Source organism: Schistocerca cancellata, chromosome 6, assembly GCF_023864275.1.
Source record: "Schistocerca cancellata isolate TAMUIC-IGC-003103 chromosome 6, iqSchCanc2.1, whole genome shotgun sequence".
Classification (NCBI taxonomy): Eukaryota; Metazoa; Arthropoda; class Insecta; order Orthoptera; family Acrididae; genus Schistocerca; species Schistocerca cancellata.
In genome coordinates, this window is record NC_064631.1 from 193,117,957 (window position 1) to 193,143,739 (window position 25,783).

At 39.6% G+C, this 25,783-nt stretch overlaps 1 protein-coding gene across 1 annotated transcript; it reads left to right on the forward strand.

Moving 5' to 3' along the window:
* The first annotated feature begins 3,792 nt into the window (after positions 1-3,792).
* On the forward strand, positions 3,793-24,208 carry LOC126191193 (zinc finger protein 845-like). Its single transcript, XM_049931987.1, has 2 exons — positions 3,793-4,546; positions 23,384-24,208. Exons 1-2 carry the CDS (start codon positions 4,049-4,051, stop codon positions 24,143-24,145), a joined length of 1,260 nt encoding a protein of 419 aa, XP_049787944.1. The 5' UTR covers positions 3,793-4,048; the 3' UTR covers positions 24,146-24,208.
* The last annotated feature ends 1,575 nt before the right edge of the window (positions 24,209-25,783 follow it).

A 25,783-nucleotide genomic window follows, 5' to 3' on the forward strand; every position in this document is an offset into this window, starting at 1 on the left:
GCTTTTCCAATACCACAAGCTATGAAGATACACCTGGAAGGCCCCAGGAGACTTAAGGAGACAACATCTCGATCACATTTTAGTGAAATCATCTCTTAAAAACCAATAAAAGACTGACAGATCTATCCATCTGCTGACATAGACAGGACCAAAACGTGGTTGTGACTAGAATTTCATTCAGATTCAGATGTGTGAAGAAAAAGGTTGTAAAACAGAAATGGGAAATAGAAAAACTGAAAACTGAGGGACTTGCTAGGCATTTACCGCAAGAAACAAACAAAATAACTAAAAAATTTAAAATATGGCAGAGTAATAGCAGATTGAGGACGAATTAAATCTGATATATAGAAATCACCAGAAAAGGTAGTTGGAAAAACTAAACCTAAAAACAGGAGGAAACAGATTTCAGCAGGTGTAATTCAGTTTATTAAAAAGGATGAAAAGAAAAAGCTGAATACAGAAGATCAAGGAATTTAATCAGTAGAGAAGCAAAGAAGCCAAAAGGAAATGTTCTTGTGGAAATGAGGAGGGAAGTGGAAGAAAATATGCGAAATGGAAGAAGTGAAATAATCTACAGAACAGCAAAGAAACTTTTTAGCAAATGCAAAATAACAGACTCAGTTACAGCAGAAGATGAGGAGGGAAAAATGCTATTTGATGAAGATTTGGTGTAGAAATGGAAATAACACATTGCGAAATCGTATGACAGAACACCTTTAAAAGAAGATGTAATAGGAAAAGAAGAGGAACAGATGAAAAAGAAGATGACATTCTGCAAGAAAAATATGGCAAAGGTCTTAAAGATCTATAGGAGCATAAAGCAAAGGGTACTGATAACATTTCTGCTGAACTAATCAAGAATGTTGGTGACAACATGAAAATCATGCTGCTGAAACTGATTAGGTCAATCTATAACATGGGAGACATACAAACCGACTTCCATGAATGCATCATGGGTCCTATTCTGAACAAGTCGGCAGCCACAAAATGTGATCAGTAGGGAACCTTAAGCCTAATGTCTAATGCATCAAAATTTCTTATAAAATTAATTGTGAGGAGAATTGGAGAGGAGGTAGAGGCTACAGTGAGTAAAGACAGTTTAAATTTAGGAAGGTGTTAGGAACAAGAGAAGCAATTCTGGAACTGAAACTTCTTATTGAAAAGCTAATACAGAAAAATAAACCAACTTATACTGCTTTTGTATACCTGAAAAAGGCATTTGATAATATTACCTGGCAAGAGATGTTCAGAGTGTTGAAGAAAGTAGGTCTAAAATAATGACATGCAGGTGATCAGATCTATAACAATGAAATGGTTGTGATCAGTAATTTGCATCAGGAATTAGAAGGAAAAGGCATGAGACAAGGATCTACTCCTTCTTCTCTTATATTCAATGCTTAAATCCAGGAAGATATAGAACAATTTCATGAAACTGCTAAGGTGGTGTTCAAAACTGATGTGCAGAAGAGAGATTTGCTACATTATGCAGATGATACTGGTGTTATCATGGAGACGAAAGAAAGTCTGGGGGAGGTCCTCATCACAACAGAAAGTATTTTCTGCAGTCTACGTTGTATGAGAATAAATATGCGAAAGACAAAAGTAAAGGTATGTAGTGCTGAAGAAGAGTATGAAGCTTTAAGAATAAGAACTGGAAGAGATGAGCTGGAGGTGACAGAGCAATTTTACCTATTTGGGATGCTGGATCACAAGGATTGGTAGAAGCCAGAAAGAAATTAGAAGCAGAATACAGTAGGGTAAAATTGTATTTAAGTTGAGAAAGAACTTACTCACCAGCCAGAACATCTGCCTGGAAATAAAAAAATGAGTCATGAAAGAATTTGTTTGGAGTGTGGCTCTATATAGGTGGTGAACTTGGACAATAGGAAAACAAGGGAGATGACGGCTAGAGGCCCTGGAGATTTGGTGCTACAGAAGGAGGATGATGAAGATCTGTTTGAAAGACAGAGTTACCAATGAAGAGGTGCTGAGAAGAGTGCAGGAAACCAGATGTCTGTGGAGACACGTCCAAATAAGACGACACAAACTTGTGTATTACATTCTGAGACTCAATAAAATTGATATTTCGATAGCAGACCCGTCATAACATTGGTCTTGTACACTTTTTAGTGGGTAACGTCTGGCCGCACAGTTAGTAAACGTAGCATACAGAGCACTTGGAGGAGGACCGCTTTGCTATTTTCGGCAGAGGGCGTTAGAGTATGGCACTGTCTATCTGCAAATTATTGCGTATTCGTGATTTCCGCGCCTGTGCATTCTACGCGCGCATGTGCTGTACACGGGGCGTCGACATGCGGATACTCTCAGTCGTACCTAGCCACCAGCAAGATTCAACACATGAAGATATAGGACAATTGCTCTGAGGAAATATTGTGGAATTTGTACAACGTCATCCGGAGGCAAACTCATGAATACTATTTACCTCAGTAACGTTAATGGGACAACAGCAGAGAGAGCTATTGAGGGCCCCAGGACAGTCAAGGATGTCATTCATACAGCAGATTATGAAGAGGCACTAGACTTAAGAGGGGATTGGCATACTGCTACAAACCAACCTCAGGGTTGAACGACAGTCCAGCACCCTCTGCTGCGACAATTATTACCATTTGACAGTTGGAGTGGCACTAGCGCTCCAAGCAGTGAGAAAGCAGTCACATGCATCGTACCGAGCGAGGTAGCGCAGTGGCTGGCACACTGGGCTCGCATTCGGGAGGATGGCGATTCAATCAAACGTCCGGCCATCCTGATGTAGGTTTTCTGTTGTTTCCCTAAATCGCTTCAGGCAAATCAATCCAATCCACATGCATCGTAAGGATAATTTTTTAAAAAGTTATTTTACTTAATCAACGAAATAGTTATTATATTTTTGCGTTCCATGCATTTTCGAATATATGTATAACTGCAGCTTTCTCCACTGACAAAAAGAGAAATAGCCATATATTTCATGCATGAGAAGCATGTATTTCTATTGTTGGTTGTTCTTATTATGAAAGCCACTTGACGTGTGAAAATTTTGTATTGAGTCTAATGATACACCCATTCTTACACTTCACTCGACTTTCAAATACCTGAATATTTTTGCTTCAAAACCAAATGTGTTGAAGATTCTTGCTGTTTTGGTTCAGATGTTGCAACAATTGTGTAAATGGCTTCCACTGGCTTGGGAAACAGTTGTATTGGTTTTGAAGTTTTATCATCACGTCTGTGTAGTTTTCCCTTCTGCACGAGATGCAGTGGCTTACTTGGTACGCTAAATAATATAGGTATTACATTCCATACAAGTTTCCTACCTTTCACAATCATTGATTTAACTGGAAGTTTAGCGAGCGCAACCTCGCGTTATTGGGTAGATGCACGACGACTTTCTGTAAAGTGACAGTTCTTCTGGTGTTTACTAGTTATTTTTTCTTCTTGAAGGAACATGACATTTTTCAGTAATTATCTGCATTTTCTAAGAGAATTGCAAATAAACTGTACTGTACTGGATCGACCCTACCATAGGAAACTAAAAACAGACAAATATGGCGTCATTTTTTTGTTATTGTCGATTTATATGGCACCACATAATACGCTCCCAATTGTAAAAACTACGTTACAAATCAAGATAAATAATCCTTTAGCGCTCGTCCGATATCGTATTCAGAGGCGTATCTTTTTGGCGACTTGGTGCGCTGTTATCGCTGTGAGTAACAATACGGATACTGAGTGTTGCGATTTTTCTGTTAGACTGCTTGAACGATAAAGAGAAAGCTCGAATCAACATTCGTATCTTATGTGACCGACTAGAGCCTCTGCTACTATGTCGGCTGACCGCAATAGGTCGAATAGATACTCGAATCAAGCGATAAATCGATGTAGGTTGTGTATTGGTGTCAATAGTCGAACAATGTGCGTTTCTGTTTACAAACATTCCTAACTGTTGACATTTATTACATTTATTATAGATATTTGTAAATGATGATGTTACAGTTTCCAGTAATGACAGCTAATTTCCATTTGAACTGGTATACGGTTTAGAACATATAAAATGGAGCTACTGAATTACAGTAATATTAGTGGAGAGAGCTCCCACTGCCTCGTTTGTGGTTCGCATTCGTTATCACATTACGTTGATCTGACTTTAGACACTTCATACACAGCCCAGAGTGAGACACCGGTAAAAGACAAACTGAGAGCAATAATTGGAGATAAGTGGATAATACCACAACCCAACCCTTCCGTTTTAGTGTGTATTCCGTGCGTTCAGTTAGTCAATCAATACGACATTGTTGAAGCTCAGTTGTATAGCATAAAGGCACAGCTGTGTGAGAAGTATGTTAGTTTCCATGGCAGCATTGAATCGACAGAAATACAGCGTGCAACATGCATGGATGTGGACAAACAAAACGCCGAAGACGCCGGATGCACAAGAGGCAAACGACAGGCAGCTCAGAAAACGCGCAGTTCTTCTGGGAGGAAGAAGAAATTGGGATCTGAGAAAAAGGAACTTCTGACGTTAGAACCTATTCATAATGCCTGCGCTCAGGTACTGGAAATTATGGATAACTTGCCCTTGAATTTGACTTACATACTCCTGTTGCTTGGGATTTAGAGTCGAAGTGACGAGATTCATTGTCAGAATTCATAACATTTACGTGTTATTTAATACAGAATGCTAAAATAAAAATGTTAATCATCGTTTGATTATTTTGTACAGAACTTAGAGAAGTTACTGCTAAAAAGGTATACAATACACAGGATGTAGCGAATATAGCATAGGAAAAAAATTGTGTCTTAATTATGTAGGCTACAAAAATATTATAAATCTCATGATTTATAATTCTTCTACATATCTCACAGATAATTCAAAATACACATGCTTTTACCAGAAACTGCTGCTTGTTGTATTTACAAAACATTCTGTGTAGGATGTTCCGAAACTATTCATTCAGATTAATACGAGAGCACATCAAAATAAGTATATTGAGTTATGATATGTATGATCCCTGTTGGCAATTTCTGATGCCATGGACAATTTACACAGAAGATCGTTTAGCATGCTAATTACAACAGTGGCATTCACAGGAACTGCTCAAATGTGCAACCATTGGTGTATGTGCATGTAGTACATTGTCTGACCAATGATTGTCATGTCTGTTTTAAGGTTCCTGGCAAGTGATGGCAACTCTATCGATGAGGTTTCTTTTTCCACATTAGTTTCACACACCAGTTGTTTCATATGCCTCTCCAGAGGAAGAAATCCAAACATGAGGTCACGTGACCTGGGTGGCTGGGCCATATCCTTTGATTGCCAAAGGTGTCTCTCAGATGATTCCTCACAGCAAAACTGAAATGGTCAGGTGCCCCATTGTGCTGGAACCTAGCACCAAGAATGCCAGCCCACACATTAACACTGAATTACTGTTGATGAGCGCAAGGTTGAGTACCTTGTGAATTCAAGTGTGCCCAAATGTACAAACTGTAGATATTTGAATATCAGGACCAGTCAGTGACACGAGCACATCTTACATCAACAACAGTAGGCTAACTGAAGTTCCCTGACATTGCAGGTTGACTTAAGAGACCATATGTTCCTTATTGACATGTATTTGTTTTGATGTTCTCTTTGTCATGTATTAATTTAAACAAATAGTTTTGGAATACCCTGTATATGACATTTGCAAGTCCACTGCATTACTTGCTCACTACTTGCTGGAAACTAAAAAAATATTTACAGAATTACTCTTAAAACATGCTATTTTGCACCATTTGCTGTCAGTTCATTTCGGGGGAAAAAATCACCTAATTTTACATTTCTTGTTCACTTTTTACTAACAACAGTTCTCATTTTCCTATAGTAAAATAAATTTTGTTTCACATACTCTAATATCAGAACAACACTTCCTAAGAATTTTGTGTTACATGTTTTTTGAATGCTTCTGTTGTCTTCTCCTCCTCGTCCTTCTTGCTCTTCTTCTTCTTCTTCTTCGGTATTTCTGTTTTACAACAGGTATTGACTAGATCTCTCCATTTTCTTCTGTCGTGCACTTCTTCCATAATCTACTAGTCACTTTGTCCTTTCTTAATGTTATCCAGCATTTGAAGTCTTCCTCTGGCTGTCTTTCCTTCATCTCAGCTAAGACGTTTTCCTCGTTCGTATTGTGTCCACTAATTTCCTATATTATCCTATTCTTGAAGATACTTCTCAATTCTGCCATTTCATTTTGTGCTTAGTATTCTTCGCTGAAACCACATTTCAAAATTATTTAAGTATTTTTCCTCATTCTTCTTGACTGACCATGATTTGCTGCCAGACAACACTTCACACCAGATAAAAAATTGGCGAATCGTTCTCTTAATTCTATCAGATTTACTTTTGCTGTCAACAAACCAGATTTTAAAAGCTCTTTTACATGTGGATATTCTGCTTTTTACTTCCCTCGCACAGCTTGAATTTTCTGTCAGTAAACTTCTTAAGTACCTGAAGGATTTTACATGTTCCAAAGTCTTTCCTTCCAATGATATTTTGACAGAATCTGTATCTCTACTAATTCTCATTGCTTTGGTTTCTAGTACAGTTATCCCCATTCCATACATTTTGTACCACTTTTATGATCCTCACCATCATAAATTGTTGTTCTCTCTCTGTTTCACCAACACTGCTTGATCATCTGTATATACGTACTTAACCACCTTTATCCTTTCTCCTCCTCCTGCTAAGCCCCTTGGTTTTCGTTGATGTGTTGTCTTAGTTTCTCAGTATAATTATTGCAAAGTTTTGTTTATAAACAACGTCCTAGTGTAATATGGTACCTCTTCCAATTTTACAGCCCCTTAATGCTACTAGTATTATATAGCTTAACTAGCTTTTGTTCTTATAAGTCTGAAGCTCATCTGTACTATTTTCTCCTCATTTACCAGCATGCAGATGTTTCTAAACAGCATTTATGCACAGTTTGAGCCACCCATGTACTTACTGAATTGTGATATCATATTTTACATGTAACCTACATGTAATATATTTGTTTGTATGATTCAATGATAGCCTAGATGTTGCTCGTACGTTTTGCTCATTATACGTTGTTAATTTCTTCTGCAGGTTTAGTGGTGATGGTGATCCATTAAAGGAAACAATGTGTGCATTATATTGTATACTGTTCTTTTATGTTGTTTTCTTTGTTTTATGAATTTGCAATGATAGAACTGTAGTGTAACCTGAGGCCTAGGTTGGGTTGAAACGCGATAGTTTTGCTGTGAGTTGGTGAAGCAAATGGCTGTATCACAACAAAAAACTGTTTTTGCTAAACAAAGTTCGTGGTGACAGACTGATCTGTGTTGTAGGTTAGGCTATGATTTGGTGAAGCCAATGAATGTTTCATGACAGTCTTTTTTTAATGTACATTCCATATTAATGTTTATGTGTCTGATGAGCACCTGTATAACTCGCTATGGTCAGATTTTTTCAAGTTTTTAATGTGTTTGTAAGCATTAGTAACAACATTCGGGCCAACAGAAGTGTCCAATTCCACCTGTCTACTTTGACCCTTGACATCATAGTGTGGTATGTTAGGTCATCTTGACACTGAGTTTTTGAGCTGGTTGTGTTTGTAGGTGTTGTGTCGTTGTATTTGATGGTGCCCTTTGGCAGTGGCTGTAGACATGCTGAGTTTAACTTTTGGTGCTGGGTTCATTTGAGTTTTGATTGTGATCATGCTAACATGGTTTTGAGTTTAGGCAGTTGGTGCGACAATGTGGATTGTGGAAGTGTTTTCAGTGAGTGATTAAGATTCTTTTTAGTTTGTTAGGTCTGATCAGTTTGGTGTCTGTTGTGTGGAAAGAAACCTAATTTTTTTAATTTATTTTTTTCCGTTAGGTATCGGTATGACAGCGAAGTTCACGAGTGTATCATTATGTTCTGAGATTGGTAATAATATGATGTCTATTATACTGCTTCTGCAGATGTTCAGTCTTATTGCTGAGTATGTTAGGTACCACGTTTGTGGCATGGCGTTGTCAGTGCGTCCATGTATAAGTCACTTTTGTTTTGGTGCTATTGTATAATAATTGTGATGTTTTGTATGTTGTGTATTTATGGTAAGTCGGTTTTGTTTTAATTGATATAGTGAATATGGGGTATTTGGGTTTTTGAGTTGAGGATTTTGGTTCTACTTTTCCGAGTTGTAGATGTTGGTTTTTTGGTATCGATAGCTGCTATATAGATCAAGGGAAATGTCCGATGCCACTTTTAGGCTTTGTAGGTGTTTGTTTTTTGGTGTCGGTAGTTGTGGTTAGCTGTATAGGTCAAGGGAAGCATCCTATTTGTGTGGTTTTGTTGGTGTAGCGGAATGCTGTAATTAAAATTTCTTTTATATTATTTGTTTTGGGGTGGTGCATTGTTTTTTTATTGTTGTATATTTAGCTTGTCCCAGTCCTAAACCCCCAATTTTTCGCAGTTGTCCCATTTGTTTCAGTTTATTTTTGGAGTGAGATGTTATTGTGTCATTTTTACTTTTGTTTGTGTTTGCTTGCATGTGCCTGTAGTTCTTTATATGCTGGAAGTAGTCATTTCCGCTGTATTGATGATGTCGTGGGTAAAAGCAGACTGATGAAATCGGACACTTGTGTACTGCCCAACATTCCCAACTGAGAACCCCAGTTATCTTTAGCTCTACACCTACTTCTACATGATTAGTCTGTGATTCACAATTAATTGCTTGGCAGAGAATTCATCAAACTGCCTTTAAAGTCCTTCTCTATCAATCCACTCTTGAACAGTGCACAGCAAAAATGAACACTTTAAGTCTTTCCATGTGAGCTCTGATTTCTTTTGTTTTATTATGATGATCATTTTTCTCTTATGTGGGTGCCGCCAACAAAATATTTTCACACTTTGAGGACAAAGTTGGTGATTGATTGAAATGTCATGAGAAGATCCTTCCGCAGCAAAAAATTCCATTGTTTTAATGTCTGCTACCCCAATTTATGTATCATATCTGTGGCACACTCACCCATATTTCACAATAATTTTATTTTGCTAATGATTGTGTATTGTTAGTGACATCTGCTATTGGTCATATCAGAACCCTTGTATACTTGTCATGTTAGTGACATCATCTGGCTGTCAGTGTGGTCACATTGTTAAGTAATCCCTATGCTGCTTCTGCTGCCACAAAAACCTTGTGCTGTAAATCACATTCATTGTTACTTTTCATAAAAGGGCTAGTACAATCTGAAAACAGCATTGGCTTTATTGCTGGCAAGTGGTTTGTTATAGTATTTATAAAAGTCAGGCATAAAAGTCACCTGACACAGAACCCCGAGGTATACCATAACTAACTTTCCTACATCCTAGAAAGTAATTTCCGTTTTCATGACATTTTCCCACAGTCTACTTCTTGATAGAAAGAAAGAACATAAACCAGTTGCAGGCAGTTCTACAGAAACGACATATGTATAATGCCAGGTAGCATTACAAATTGGCCTTTATACTGCCACATTGCTTGACAGAATAAATATTTTTGATTTAGCCTCCGAATCATAATTTCAAATTACTGAAAAAATGTTGTACTTGTGTCACTGTACGAAAATATAGTTAATCATGAATTAATCAACTTGTTAGAGAAATATTTCACCACAATCTTGTAATTATTGTAAATTGAAAGTGTTAGTGCTCAGAAATAGATGAGGATATGCCTCTTCTACATACAAAACACAATTAGACTGCTCTCATTGAGTTATAAAAGTACCATGTTCCCTTGATTTATTGTGTCTCTCTGTTGATAGCACATAGTTTGTACTGTGATATGTATTAGAAACCATTTTCCCTTGGTACATCAAAGCCTTTTGATAGGCAAAGTCCAAATGTTGATAATTAAGTATATGGATTTACTGGATGGGGCAAAGAATACAAAATGTATTGCATTAACATTTATTTGTTGCAATTCTCACCTATGTTTAGATACAGTGCATGTGAGTGCGAAAAATCTGATCCCATCAATTATAAACTTATTACTGATATGCTTCTGTACAAACTGCCAAGTGATGTAACACAGTTACAGCTCTCATTCCAGAGCAGCTGGTGGTCCAATCTAACGATTTCCATTTCAATGAATTCATTGTAGTATTGATGGAACATCAGACTCTAGTCAGTCTTTCTTCCTTCGTTACAAACTGTAATTAATTTAATCATACTCACCTGGATAGCTGAGTGTGTTAAGGCACCCACATCCCGAACACTGTTAGGTGCGTTGGCCCTGGATCGAATCTGCCTCATGGATTAATAATGGGAGCTGGTGTCCCAGCTAGCTGGGATGTGGATTTTTAGCAGTTTCCCACATCCATTTAGTAAATACTAAGTTGGTTAGAGGGTTCCTTCTCAGTTACATGAAGCACAAACACTTTGAAAAATAGTGATTAAAATTCTTCTGGGTATTATGCCGCGTCATTGCTAAAAACTAACAACAATAATAAACTAAAACTGACATTTCGGCTGAATTGAAACGGCCTTCCTCAGGGCCCTGAGGAAGGCCTTTGCAATTCGGCCGAAATGTCAGTTTTAGTTTAATATTGTTGTTAGTTTTTAGCAATGACGCGGCATAATACCCAGCGGCTGCGGAAGCCTACATTCTTATAACTTTGAAAAATGATGCAACATTTGACCATGTGAATTACACTAGATGTAAACGGAGGACAAACCACCCAGTGCACCTTAACAAACCAACTAATAATCACAACCAAAATACACTCCTGGAAATGGAAAAAAGAACACATTGACACCGGTGTGTCAGACCCACCATACTTGCTCCGGACACTGCGAGAGGGCTGTACAAGCAATGATCACACGCACGGCACAGCGGACACACCAGAAACCGCGGTGTTGGCCGTCGAATGGCGCTAGCTGCGCAGCATTTGTGCACCGCCGCCGTCAGTGTCAGCCAGTTTGCCGTGGCATACGGAGCTCCATCGCAGTCTTTAACACTGGTAGCATGCCGCGACAGCGTGGACGTGAACCGTATGTGCAGTTGACGGACTTTGAGCGAGGGCGTATAGTGGGCATGCGGGAGGCCGGGTGGACGTACCGCCGAATTGCTCAACACGTGGGGCGTGAGGTCTCCACAGTACATCGATGTTGTCGCCAGTGGTCGGCAGAAGGTGCACGTGCCCGTCGACCTGGGACCGGACCGCAGCGACGCACGGATGCACGCCAAGACCGTAGGATCCTACGCAGTGCCGTAGGGGACCGCACCGCCACTTCCCAGCAAATTAGGGACACTGTTGCTCCTGGGGTATCAGTGAGGACCATTCGCAACCATCTCCATGAAGCTGGGCTACGGTCCCGCACACCGTTAGGCCATCTTCTGCTCACGCTCCAACATCGTGCAGCCCGCCTCCAGTGGTGTCGCGACAGGCGTGAATGGAGAGACGAATGGAGACGTGTCGTCTTCAGCGATGAGAGTCGCTTCTGCCTTGGTGCCAATGATGGTCGTATGCGTGTTTGGCGCCGTGCAGGTGAGCGCCACAATCAGGATTGCATACGACCGAGGCACACAGGGCCAACACCTGGCATCATGGTGTGGGGAGCGATCTCCTACACTGGCCGTACACCACTGGTGATCGTCGAGGGGACACTGAATAGTGCACGGTACATCCAAACCGTCATCAAACCCATCGTTCTACCATTCCTAGACCGGCAAGGGAACTTGCTGTTCCAACAGGACAATGCACGTCCGCATGTATCCCGTGCCACCCAACGTGCTCTAGAAGGTGTAAGTCAACTACCCTGGCCAGCAAGATCTCCGGATCTGTCCCCCATTGAGCATGTTTGGGACTGGATGAAGCGTCGTCTCACGCGGTCTGCACGTCCAGCACGAACGCTGGTCCAACTGAGACGCTAGGTGGAAATGGCATGGCAAGCCGTTCCACAGGACTACATCCAGCATCTCTACGATCGTCTCCATGGGAGAATAGCAGCCTGCATTGCTGCGAAAGGTGGATATACACTGTACTAGTGCCGACATTGTGCATGCTGTGTTGCCTGTGTCTATGTGCCTGTGGTTCTGTCAGTGTGATCATGTGATGTATCTGACCCCAGGAATGTGTCAATAAAGTTTCCCCTTCCTGGGACAATGAATTCACGGTGTTCTTATTTCAATTTCCAGGAGTGTATATAGTTCATTCTAGGAGATTTTTAATAGCCACTTTATGTTCTGGGGATTTGAGGAGGATGATGAGAATGATGAAGCAGTAATTGGCTGAATCCAGTAACTGAAACTTAATTCACAATAGAAAACTACGATCATCTTGCAACAGAGGACACTGAAAGTGAGGATACAATCCTGATATGATTTTTATCAGTGAAGAAACAGCTTCACAATATTTCAAATGCATAGTTCCTCCAATTCCAAGGACCCAACGTAGACGTAGGAGACCATATGTCAGATCACTGGAGTTATAAGAACCCAGGCAGTTCCATTCAGAAGAAAATACAGTTTCAAGAAAGCAAACTTGAATGTGTTCTCAGAGACACTAGAAAACCTAGTGTTGAAAATAAATCCTTGTCATGGAGCATATGAAGACTTTGTAGCAGCCATTCGGGAGTCATCTCTCAAATCCTTCCCCTGTGAATGCCGTACCAACTCATTGTTGGTCTTAGTAAAGAAAACACCCATCTGTTGGAAGAATACGTGAACTCTTTGAAGAAAATCCTTTTAAGGAGCAAACATCACATGTTACCTTAAAACTTATTTGATCTTTACATAAGGTAAGAGAAATTCTGGATGGAAATGCTAGAAGAACTAGACATGACCAAAAGTATTCAAATCACGTGGAATCTTCTGTGTCGCCTGAGTAATGAGCAAACCTAAAAGAAAACTGACCCAAACATTTCCCCAAGTGAAATAGCCACACAACTTCTTAAAACTGGCAAAACAGAAAAATGAGGCAAAGGACGTAAGATCCAGAGGCAAGAACACCTAGAAATGAATGCACTGCCAACTCCATTTAGTGAAAAGAGGTGGAAAAAGCTATACAGCAATATAAGAACAACAAGGCATGTGGCTTGGATGACAAACGAATAGAGCAGATAAAGAAATTTGGACCAACAACACTGAAATGGCTTGTGGAATTATACAGTAACTACTAAAAACAGAGCAATATTCCAAAAATGTGGAGGGAAAATCGTGATAAGTACTATCTAGAAAACAGAAAATGAGCCTTCTGAGCCTCAGAGCTTATAGCCTATCTGATTATTATGCTGTATTTATAAGATATTTGAAAGGATGCTTTTGAACCATCTGTCACTGAAGATTGATAGCTCATTTACAGCTGAACAGGCCAGTTTCAGACCACAAAGAAATTGTACAGCACAGGCAGTTCATCAATGCAGCACGTAAAAGATGTATTTGAAAGGAGGAAGATCACCAGAATGGCATTTATCAAACTTTGGTCTGTTTATGACATGTCCAGTATCACATAATGCCTCAGAAGAGATACGCACTGACCCAGGACTATGGTTTCACTAGAATAACTGTGGCCATACAGCAAAATAAAAGATTCTGTGTTGAATCCCAAAAAAGATATAACTGCTGGAAGAAACAAAGAAATGGTCTACCACAAGGGAGTGCACTGTTGCCTTTGCTCTTCAAATTTTACAAAAATGACCAACCAAGGCTTAATTCATGCAAGAGTTTCATAGGTGTTGATGACTGTGCTTTGACAGTGTAGACAGATGACTTTGAAGAAGCAGAACAGGTGCTATAACAAGAACCACCTGATGAAAAACCTATTCAAAATTCAAGTCTGTGCTATGCACTTAAGAAATAGACAGGCAAGAAGAAAACTGAAAATCATTTGGGAAGGAATCAAGCTGGAGCATTGTTTTTACACCCAAATACCATGGAATTGCCTTAGACTGCTCACTTACCAGTGGAACTGCCTTAATGCCTAATGTAAGGTGTCAGGCCAAGATGACATCATCCAGAAACTTGTTGGTGGTGCCCAACTCAATGTGGTCTGTACTTCTGCTGTGGTACTCTGTTTCTCGGCTGGTGAATATGCCTGCCCAGTGTTGCATAAACCTATCCCTCTGAATGAAGTAGATGTAGCCCTTAATGAAACAGTAAGACTGATGATTGGATGTCTGGAACCAACTCCTTGGTGCAGCAGTTGGCACATTGGACTCGCATACTGGAGGATGATGGTTCAAACCCATGTCTGGCCATCTGTATTTAGGTTTCCCATGAGTTCCCTTAATTGCTTAAGGCAAATGTCGGTATGATTCCTTTGAAAGGGCATGCCAATTTCCTTCACCATCCTTGATAAATTGTGCTGCATGGCAGGCATATCTTGTTCTGACATATGTTGGAAAGTAGCCACAAGTGCCAAAAGGAAGAAAGTAAAAAAACATGAGTTACACACACTGCATGCACATACTACTCCAAGATCTAGGCTGAAGTCAATATCTGCACTATATACATCAGCCAAGGAAGTGAGAGAAAAACTGTGGGCCGCCAAAATAAGTCATCTGCAAGAAAGGGTAAAGCCAGCAGTATGATTACCAGTTAGACACTACTTAGACTGGATCACATGGAGATCACTAAACAGTTTACAAGGGGGCATTGGCAAACCTAAGGACAACCTAATGAAATGGGGATACTTTAAAGGGCCAACACTTTGTGAATGTGGAGAAGTATAGACAACAAAACATTTTGCCTCGGTTCTTGCAATGAGGAGTTGCTCAAGGCACAAAAAAATACTGTAGAAGTTGCTCACTTTTGGGCAAAGACTTCTTGATTTCAATCGTGTATATATATATCTGAGTGTGTGTGTGTGTAAATTCATTCTATTTCCTGTCTTGATCTTGTAAATTTATTGAATCATGTGTGTATGTTTCTGACTCAAGTAAATAAATTACCTCATCATTCTGATTAATGAACCAAACAAATTCATCAATTTTAATTACAAATGAGTTACAACCACTTCATCACCATACTCCACCAGGATGAAGACTGAAGTCTAGGAAGACTTTAAGACTATGAAAAACTCCTCTTCCACATCTTGACAATGAATCTCAAAAATGTGTCATTACTGAAAGGTGTGGATTTCATCACAGCATATCCATCAGGCCCTAGCATTGTTCAAACAATTTTTTTAACTGTAGGTAATGTGTAAGTGTTTCAGTGGTTGTATGTTTTTCTCTGAATAACATTCCTCGATTGTTTTGTTTATCAAACTTATATCATAGCTTTGTTTGAATATATCCTGCCCGACACGCCCACCATGGAAAACTGAGGGTCCTTGTAGAAAATCAGTTGTTTTGGCACGATTAACATTCATATTATAATCAGTCTCAATGTCAAGAACTGTTTTGTAGATCGTAGGACACCAACAATAAACACGATGTGTGCGATGGCGAGGCATCTTGCTGACTGACTGCCGTCTTACCAGGATACGCAGTAATATAGCAGTGCACAAATAGAATGACACCAGGGACTGATAATGGACTTTGAGTATTCTGGGAGCAGAGGAGAGACCTTATCCTGCATGCATGCTGTAGACTAGCAGCACATGTCCCCTTGGGCCAAGGTGGCATGACAATAGTAGCGGCCTAGGTCGTCGGCCGCACAGCGCATTCCCATTGATTACATAAGATATGTTTACGCACAGAGAGGTCAGGCTTGGAGTTAGTGGGTGAATAAGATGAGAAATTAAAACACTTTTTCAACAGATCAGTATAATTTATTGAACAAACTGTTGCATCAGAAAAGAACGCAGAAATGAAATGATACTCTTCGGTTTGAGAGGGTATGTAATGTTACTTCAGTGGTTACAATACTGAATCAGATTTACCAAGACCTTGGCAATATGAGCTCATTTTCAGTAGGACATTGCATCCCCTCTGGCATGAATGCTTGCACTTGTTCAGTTGGGAAAGATGTCATAAAACCGTTGTATATTCCCCAAGGACAACCTGGTGCATGACTGTTGTAACTGGTCCTTAATATACTGGTTACCAACAGTGGGGCAGAGTTGGCATTTGAGTTGATCCCATAAGTGTTCTGTTGTGACAGACCTGGGGCTCTTACTGGCCGTGGGAGTACCTCAATGTCACACTGAGACATTTGTCGTGTGCGCTCGAGCATTATCCTGTTCAAAAATGACACCGTGATACTGTCATGTGAGAGATAGCACGTAAGGATCCAGATGTCCATGATGCACCCTTGTGGTATCACAGTTCCCTCAATCACCACCAGGCACGACCTGAAATCATACCCGATGGCTCCCCACACCACTGATGTCAGGAGTAATATTGCTGTGCCACTCCAAAATGTTGGAAGAATGGGACCTCTTCCCAGGTCACCACTTTATTCGCTGAAGATTGTCATCCAGGTTTGTCACTGAGCACAGTGTGACACCATTAATCAGCAGCCCATACTTCCGAGTCACAGCACCACTGCATATGCAGCTGTTGCATTGTGTTAATGGCAGCCTATAAATGGAGCGGTAACACTCCGGTCTGGCTGCTGCTAGCTTCTGATCTTTGATGACATGGAAAGTTGCAGGGAGTCTCCTATTGTTTTCAGGTGGCAGAGACAGATATGAAGGGATTACAATGTGTTTGGTTCATGTCCTTCCTTGTGGTGGTCAGATGTGGTCAACTGGAACTTTGACAATGAGTATGCCTGCCTTCACGTTCCCATGCTGCCCATTGTAGGGCCACTGTCACATTCGAATGCTCCACAAATCTGGATACTGCACGATTTGACTAGCTGGCCAAATGGAGACACACAACGAGGCCCCTCTCAAACTGTCTTATGTTCTGATAATGCTGTCTCACACAAGTAGGTGGCATCTCCATTCCTTGCAACGATCACTCTACATCTGACACTGTTCACATCCATTATGTACACTATCAGGCCTGGTAACAACACTAAACATGAACAACACTAATGCTCTCGGACAGCCACTCTACCTGTCACAGATAATTGCAACTCTAATCATTTACCTGCCTGCCAATGTTTTGTGCATGTACGAAGTTACAGTGACATCTGATGGTATCTTCTGGGTGCTTTACTTTTTTTATCGGTCAGTGTATATTTTCACTGGTAGTTCTTCATTTGTAGATCAGGGGATGAATCCATATTTTAATATTTGATTAATATTTGAATATTGACAGCACTCCTTTTTCTCAGTCCTTTTGAGAGAATATACTTATTTCACTGTCTAGATTCACAGTTTTTCATTGCACTTCACTGAAAAGAGGCAAAATGTACCACATATACCCACAGTTTCAACAGTCTCAGTAAAAACACCTTGTTCTACAGAACTTTCATTTATTACCACCAACATGAAGCTTTTTGGTCACAATCTGCTGATCGACAGGGATGAACTTATTGAATTTCTCTTCATTGTGACCAACTGCAGTTTCGAAAAGTTAATGTGTCATTGTGTGAACTTTGGACATCTGTGAAATTGTCTGTGGGTGTCATTTTGTACAAATTTGTCAGAAACTCAACATCATATCTCCATTTCAAAGACTATTCCAAGTAATTTTTCTTGTGGAATGAAGAAGAAACTGGAATTTGAGAATAGGAGTTTCTAACTGTAGAGATGACTTGTACTCTCAGAAACTGACATCAACTAATGCCACTGCCCCTGATGGTCTCATAAAATGAACTTACCAGAAATTAATGGGAAGGTTTGAACTGCTCTATACAACTGGCACATGGTGTACACATTGAAGGTTGATACAAGATATGTTGAGGCATTACATTTGAAACAGCCCTCATAACTAATTCGAGTTATGAATTTTTCATTCTTTAATGGAAGTGTACTAACGTGCTGTGTTCATTAAATGTGGCTAATTTAAATTTTTACACTTGTTTGTGTGTTTGTATGTGTGTTTCCCTAATTATGGATGAGACTTTAAAATTTTCAGTTGGTTATGCCTAAATACAGTCGCCATGTTAATATGAGTATTCTTTCCATTCAACTCTGAAGTGAAAATATTGCTGACAATTTTTACAAAAGTATTAGACCTAAGTACAGGGTGACCCAAAAGTCCATAACATTTCAAAATTCAACACATCATTAAATAGTGTAGGTAGAGAGGCAAAAACTGACACAAATGCTTGAAATGACACAGGGTTTATTAAAAAAAAAAAAAATCTGAAAATAACCAACAGATGGCACTTCATTAGATACAAATTTAATAATTAGCATAACAACTGATTTTTATCAAAGATAATGTTCTTTATAACAAATGCTCAACATGTCAGCCATCATTCATCAAAAATACTTGTAGTCAAGGGACAATGTTGTGGGCAGCACTGTACAGCATGTCAGTAGGTATGGTGAGAAATTGCTGTTGGATGCCCTAATGAGGTCGGTCAGGCACGGTAGACTTTCAGATTTAGGTAACCCCACAACCAATAATCACATGGATTGAGGTCTGGGGACCTGGGAGGCCAAGCATAATGGAAGTGGTAGCTTAGCACAATATCCTTACCAAATGATGTGTGCGAGAGGTCTTTCACACGAGTAGCAATATGGGGAGGAGCACCTTCGTGCATGAAAGTTGCACCTTCCAGCAGGTGTGTATCAGCCAGGCTAGGGATGATGCTATTCTGTAACATATCAGTGTATCTTGCACCCGTCATGCTGACAGTTTGAAATGCAGCACCCCACATTTCCTCAAAGAAAAAGGGTCCAATTCATGTGGCAAATCCAAACCACACTGTGAGTTTCTCGTCATGCAATGGATTTTTCATGACAATTCTAGGATTTTGAGTAGCCTAAATTCTGCACTTGTGGGTATTGTTGACAGACCCTTGGAGTGTGAAATGGGCTTCATTGGCCCACAATATGTTAGACAACCAGTTGTCATCTTCGTCCATTTTTTGAAGTGCCCACCCTGGAAATGCTCTCTGTGTCACAAAACTGGTGGCTAACAGTTCATGATGATGCTGGATTTTGTACAGATAGAATTGGAGGGTATGTCTTAGTGCTCTCCTAATAGTAGTGCGTGCAGTGCTGGCACAATGTATGACTTCGTGAGCACTGACTTTACCAAGTGGAGATGAACCCGCTAAAGTCTCCATTTCTTCCTAAACTGCCCGAGCAGCAGTAGCACTTGTGTCTCGTCACCCATTATGGGGCCAATCATCTAAACAACCTATGGCTTTGAACTTCATGACGATTTTCTTCACAATGATACTTGTCAGGGGACATTTACCCATTCAGATACCCTTCTTATGGTGATAGGATAGTACGGTCGGAGTAGTAGATTCTCCATTTTAATAGTAAAACTTCTGGCACATCTGACTCACTCCCTCATTTTATTGATTCTCAAGTGGTGTCATTGATGTGTTGCAGACCATCACCACCTGTTGGCTGGTTTTTGCTGAGGTAGAAAGAGGAGACCGCTTGAAAGATCCTGGTTGTGGACAAGATGTATGGTGTATGTATACGAGGGCTGTTCAAAAAGTATCTGACATTTATTTGTAAAATCAATCTGTATTCAGATACAATTGCATAACACTAGCCACCTTCAAAGTAGTCCTCCGCAGCTTCTACACAACTCATCCAACACTGATGCAACTACTGGAAGCTTTGCTACAAGGTCCCTTTTGGTATGGTGCACAACTGCTTTGTTGAATTCTGCATACTGTCTTCTCTGTTCTGAAATCTGCTCTCTTTTAGAGCCTTTTCCAGTGTAGGGAAAAGCCAGAAGTCACTTGGTGCTTGGTTAGGGGAATAGGGAATCTGACAAACCACAGCCATTTTGTGTTTGGCCAGAAAACTCTGAATTAATTGATAACTGTGAGCAGGTGTGTTATCGTAGAGAAGGTGCCAACTGCTCGCTAACCACAGGTCTGGCTGACTGCATATCACTGCTTAACCAAGGTGAAGCAGAACCTCTTTATAGTACTCATTATTGATGTTAGTACCTTCTAAGGTGTACTTGTGATGGAGAATGCCATTGGAGTAAAAAAAAGTTGGTTAGCATGTCTTTCACATTGCTGCTGACCTGCCTCGCTTTTTTGGGTCATGTGAACAATGGATGCTTCCATTCTGATGATTGGAACTTTGTTTCTGGGTCTTACCCATAAACCCCAGAACTCATCATCAGCAATCGTTATTTTAAGAAAGTTGGTATTACTGTTCACAGTATCCAGCATGACCTGTGTGATAACTGAATGAAGTTGCTTCTGCTCAGTTATTAGCAACTGTGGCACAATTTTGTTTGAGATCCTCCTGAGGTCCAAATGTTTCCTTAAAACAGAATGAATGAATCCAATACTAATTTTAACCTGGTCTGAAAGAACTCTGATAATGCTTTATCTATCCTGTATCGCCAGGGTCTTACGTGATCAATAACATCATCATTTGCAGATGCAGAGGGCCTACCTGAATGTGCTTAACTCTTCACTGATTAGTGGCCATCTTTGAAGCAGTTGTGCTTCTCCTTTACCCTTGTGGAACCCATTACTTTGTCCCCAAACACTTGTCAAATCTTGTGGATTGTTGAAACTTGAGAATCTCCAAGCTTAAAACAAAATTGGTTAGCCAGTGATTGGTTGTTTCCACAGCTGTGGAAAAAAAAAAAAAAAAAAAAAAAAAAAAAAAAAAAAAAAAAAAAAAAAAATCAGGCATGCACACTACGTGCACCTACAAACATAGAGAGCACACATGCCTCCATACTATTGTTGTTTCAACAATAAAAAGTAAGGTCAGATACTTTTTGAACAGCCCTTGTATATTGAGGGATTCATTGGTGGAGATTAATAGATTAATGCCTAGGCTGCAGGGAGGAAGAGTTTGATATGGAAGTGGTCCCGTAGGACAGTGTCATCCTGGTTTCCATATTAGTCCTCCTGATTTTCTCTTATGTCTGTTCCTGAAATGTGAAGAAGTTGCAGGTAAGGATGAAATTGAGTAAGATCAAATAAATAATGTTTTAAGGCATTAAGAGACGTTGTGTTCTAGGAGTGAGAGACAGTGTGTATATGGGATGGTGATGTGAAGTGTGATCACTTCAGTAGTGACATGGAGCACGCCAGATGAGAGAGATGTTCCAGGAAGAGGTTTCTATCTTTTATGTAGGCTGGGAGGTTCTGTGTGATGGGCTGGAGATGTTCTGTACCAGGACTTAGATGCATTCAGGAATGGTTTTGAAGCCTACTACACTTGTTTGACAGGGGTGATTCTTATTGTGCATTTTGTGAAGTAGGTAGAAGTTAGAGGTGTATTGGTCTGGAGGGGTAAGCTGTTCCATGGAGTAAGTTGCGAGCCCTTGTCAGAGGCATAAGCTTTTTAGGATTATCTGCAGTTCATTCTGGATGCACAGAATTGGAACATTGGGAACAGTTTTGAACACTGGGGTGTCTAAGAGCTGACAAATCCCCTTTGCCATGTACTCACCATGGTCAGCTGCCATAGTAATAATCTTTTCAGGTAAGATGATAATAGAATGGTCTGCTTTCAAGTTGTGATTAAGTTGCAACTCAGAATGAGTATGAGTTCAGGTTTAGGTGATACTTTTCAGGAAGAATTAATAGATGATGCTCAATGAACAGAATTTGTGGTATGCCAATAGAGGGTGATTTTGGCGGAGAGCAGGAGGATCACTTTGAGATTCAGATTGAAACAGTCCCTGGGAGAGTTTGATGCTCAGTCTTTTGATTGTGGATTGAGATTCTGTAGTCAAGTGGTTTTTGCAGTTGAGGTTATGGAGAACAGGTCTTTGAATTGGTCACTAGTTGATTTTAGGTGTGAGACTGGGGGATTAGACATCTGGAAAGAATAGATGGCCTAGGATCAGGGAAGGACCTCCAGGCAGATATTCCCTCTGAATACCCTGCTCCCTCCCGCCCCCCTCCCCCCCAACCCCCAGGCCATGCCCTTGTTTTTCAACAGGTACAGCTCCTACTTCCAAAAAAAACTCAGAAGCTACTCCCCCCGCCCCCTTCCCTCTACCCCCTTATCCCTCCATTCCATGTGATCCAGTATCACCCAACTACATCTGATTACATACTATGCAAGGCTTTCCTGTTCCACTTGCAAATAGAGTGAGGATCACAGCCACTCGGGCTTTGAATGCTTCCATACGTTACCCTGCAAGGATAAGTTATTAGCACCCTCTCTCACCCATGTTATATATTAAAGGCACTGTGTCACTTTTTACTTGCTTATCTTTATGTTTCCCTTTTCATCTCCTTTTTTGGTTTCTCCACATTCATTTTTCCACTTCCCTCTTAGTTATGAATTGCAATGTTCATTTTACTTCCCATTTTTCATTCTCTTATTCAGTGTGTTTACATTTCGCACTGTCCTATCATCTTATGACTGAAACTGTCACATTGCTTACCAGTTTACTATCTTTGGGATTACACTCTCTTTGATGCCTCCCCTTATCTTTCTCTTCTTTTGGCCTGTCAACAAGTGGGTACTCCCAACCTGGTGTCTGAGTGACATTTCCTTCCTTTATAACCTCCTGCAACATCTCTCTCTTACCTCCCCGAAAAAGGAACGGACAGTTCCAAAATCTAGTATAATTGTTTGTGCTTTTATATGTGTCAGTTGCAACACTTAGCATTACGCCTCTGGTCAGCATTTGTGTCTCCTTGTAGTTTTATGTTTTTCTCATGTGAATTTAGATACTATTAATATAGCTTCCATTGTTTATGTAACAGTTATTGTTAAGTATAGTTTTCCTTTGACATGTGTGCCTAGTGCCCTTTATGTTCGCTAAAACCTTCAATATTACATCTTTATTGTCCATGTGAATTCTCATATATCATCTGTGATACTAATAAGATTAACCCATTTTCCATTTGCAAGAACACTTTCATTCCTCTCTTCCCATTTCACAGTCATCCACATCTCTGACACAATGTTTTATGACTTAGTTGTGTTTAGGTTATGTTGACACACCCATTATACATTGGCCATAGACATTATTTTTTATGATTATTTTATTGAAACAATTGCAATCTTTGTCTGCTGTGCCTGTTTTCTTATGTGAATATATGAAGGGCTTATTTCAATAGTGGTACAAGTCCATTACCTCCATTTTTCTGAAATTAATGATCCAAACAAACAGAAAGAAAGGTTCATCTCTAGCAAGAAGCCATATGCTTGAATATTTCTAGTATCTCAACTGTAGATTTTTCAGCGCTCATTTAACTTCAGGACTCTTTATCTCAATATGAATAAAAATGGACTTGTACCACTATTGAAATAAGCCCTTCATATACCAATGTTGTGTTTGTGATTTTTTTAGGCTGAAGATGTTTTGAAATTATAACCAGGTAACTGAAAACTGGTAGAGATGGTATTTGTATTTTTGGTGTCTATAACAGTAATGCTATATACTTAATTACAGGGAAATGGAAAGAAAAATAAAGTGGGTTCCAGTTTTCATTGGCCTCAGAGTGCAGTTGATGCCTTCCTACAAAATACTACTCACTTGTCAGAGATTCCAGGAAATAGCCATGTAATACAAAGAGAAACGGATCACATAATACAGCCTTACAACAATAACATAGAAAATACTTCTTGGAAAACAACACAGACTGGATCAAATCTTTCCAATGAATCAAGCAAAACACATCTTCAAGATTCTCATAATGTATTGCCTGAAGATGAACTAAGTGCAGAACAACCTGAAGCAGTATATGATGAACTTCATGGAATGTTGATTCCAGGTGAAAGATTACGGATAGGAATTGCATTGTGTGTTGAGGGGAGCACATCATACAATTGTTGTTATTGTGGTCATTTATTTATGAATGATGTGAACTTAAGAGGTCATGTTCTTTCTTCTCATCAACCTGAAGTTTTGACAGCTCAGATCCCAGTCGAGCTTGGATTGGGAACAAAAGTTAACTGTGGAGTTCAGTTGTCAAATGTTACAGCTGTTTCTGAATTTGCAAAGCCATTTGTTTGTATTTTTTGTGATGGAGCATTCAAGTTTAAGAGTAACATATTTCTTCATTTCAAGGAGAAACATACGCCATATAAGCCATTTTCGTGTGTGGATTGCCAAGAAAATTTCAGACGCACTATCGAACTTTCAAGGCATCGGGTGTATTATTGCCCCTTTAGGAAGAAGGCCCAAAATGTACATGAAAAGAAATTGAAATAATTTATTAAATCTATTGTAATGAATATTTTATGATTGAAATAAAAACTGCAGTTCATTTTATTATTGATGCAGTGAAGATTTATTTGCTATATAAAAGTTACTTCATAGGTGAAGCTCACTGAATATTTAGCAGTTGTTTTTAATACAGAAGAACATTTCAAACTTGAGTCTTTCTCTCTCTTTCCATCTCCAGAAATATGAGCGGATCAGAAGATGGAAGCCTGTAAGCTCATCCCACTGCCCCTTTTCTGTTATTTCTACACCATGATCTTTCTTGTTTTGATGCATACACAATTATTTGTTTTTAGTGTGTCACAGTATTTACCTTAAAAATAAAACATCAACCTACCTCTGTGTTAATCATATTCATTGAAGATTTTCAGACAAAGCTACAGAATATGTTATGCTTGAATGGTCACCAAGATATAATTGTTGATTTGCCACAACATTTTGACTTTATGACTTGTAGGTGTCTTCAGGACCCAGGTGAGAATAACTTCATTTGTGTGAACATCCAAGAAAAATTTGAGGCAAAATTGTTTCAGGAGATGAAATGTGTAGTAGTACCAATAGACCCATGTAAAAGTGAAAGTGAAACATTATCAAGTTTTTGGAACTATATGGAATGTGTAGTTGTAGCTATAGATGCATATACAAGTAAAAGTGAAACATTATCAAGCCTGTGGAACTAATAGTTCCTTCTTTGAGTTGGAGAGAGAAGTAGGATGGGTAAGATTAAAAAGGAAGGACAATTATAATTTCATTGACATGAAATGCATGAATGTTATGGTGATGAAACGAGTGAAGAGTGTTTCAAAATGAATATACAGGTTTTAAGGCTTTGTAGTACTTATTACGTTCAACTTACAGTTATAAATAATACATCAAATGAAAGAGCAACTCAGACAGTTTTGTTTGTGTAGCTGTACACGAAGGGAGAGTATGGAACAACCGAGAGTGACTGAAGAATGTGTTGAACGAGTGAGAGTCTTTCACACATAGCCCCAAGAAATCATTTCGGAAAGCTAGTCATGAATTAGCAGTTCCAGTGACATCTGTATGGAGACTTCTTACTACTACAAGGTGGAATCCAAAATTTTCGGGACTGGTGCTGCCATCTGGAAAGTAGGAGTAGTAGATCTTTGCACCACTAGGTGGCGAGAGCTGCATATTTGATGAGTCAGTGTGCGGAGTGTCATTCAGCTGGGAGGACATGTTGTGTGTCCACAATGATTTCCATAATACTCTGTGTTTGGTGTATGGTGATTTTACAATGGATTTGCAAACAGAACAGTGCGTATGTATCAAATTCGTCAGACTGCATCTGATGATCCAACCTTCTTGTCACGAGTTATCACTGGTGATGAGAGCTGGATTTACAGTTATGACCCAGACACAAAGAAACAATCATCCCAGTGGAGGAGCCAGGCTCTCCAAGACCCAAAAAAGCGAGCAAAGTGAAGGGCATGATCATCATTTTTTTTTATATTAAGGGAATTGTTCACAAAGAATTCGTCCCACCCGACCAAACAATGAATTCTGCGTGCTACTGTGACATTTTGCGATGGCTCTGTGAAAACATACGGCAACAATGACCCAAACTTTGGCGTCAAGGGAACTGGCTGCTGCATCACAACA

What these genes read in the sequence shown, in the direction of transcription:
- LOC126191193 (XM_049931987.1), top strand. Translation starts at nt 4,049, where the DNA reads ATGGAGCTACTGAATTACAGTAATATTAGTGGAGAGAGCTCCCACTGC. An exon ending in TTCATAATGCCTGCGCTCAG is followed by an intron (nt 4,547 to 23,383) that starts GTACTGGAAATT and finishes ACTTAATTACAG; the next exon opens with GGAAATGGAAAGAAAAATAA.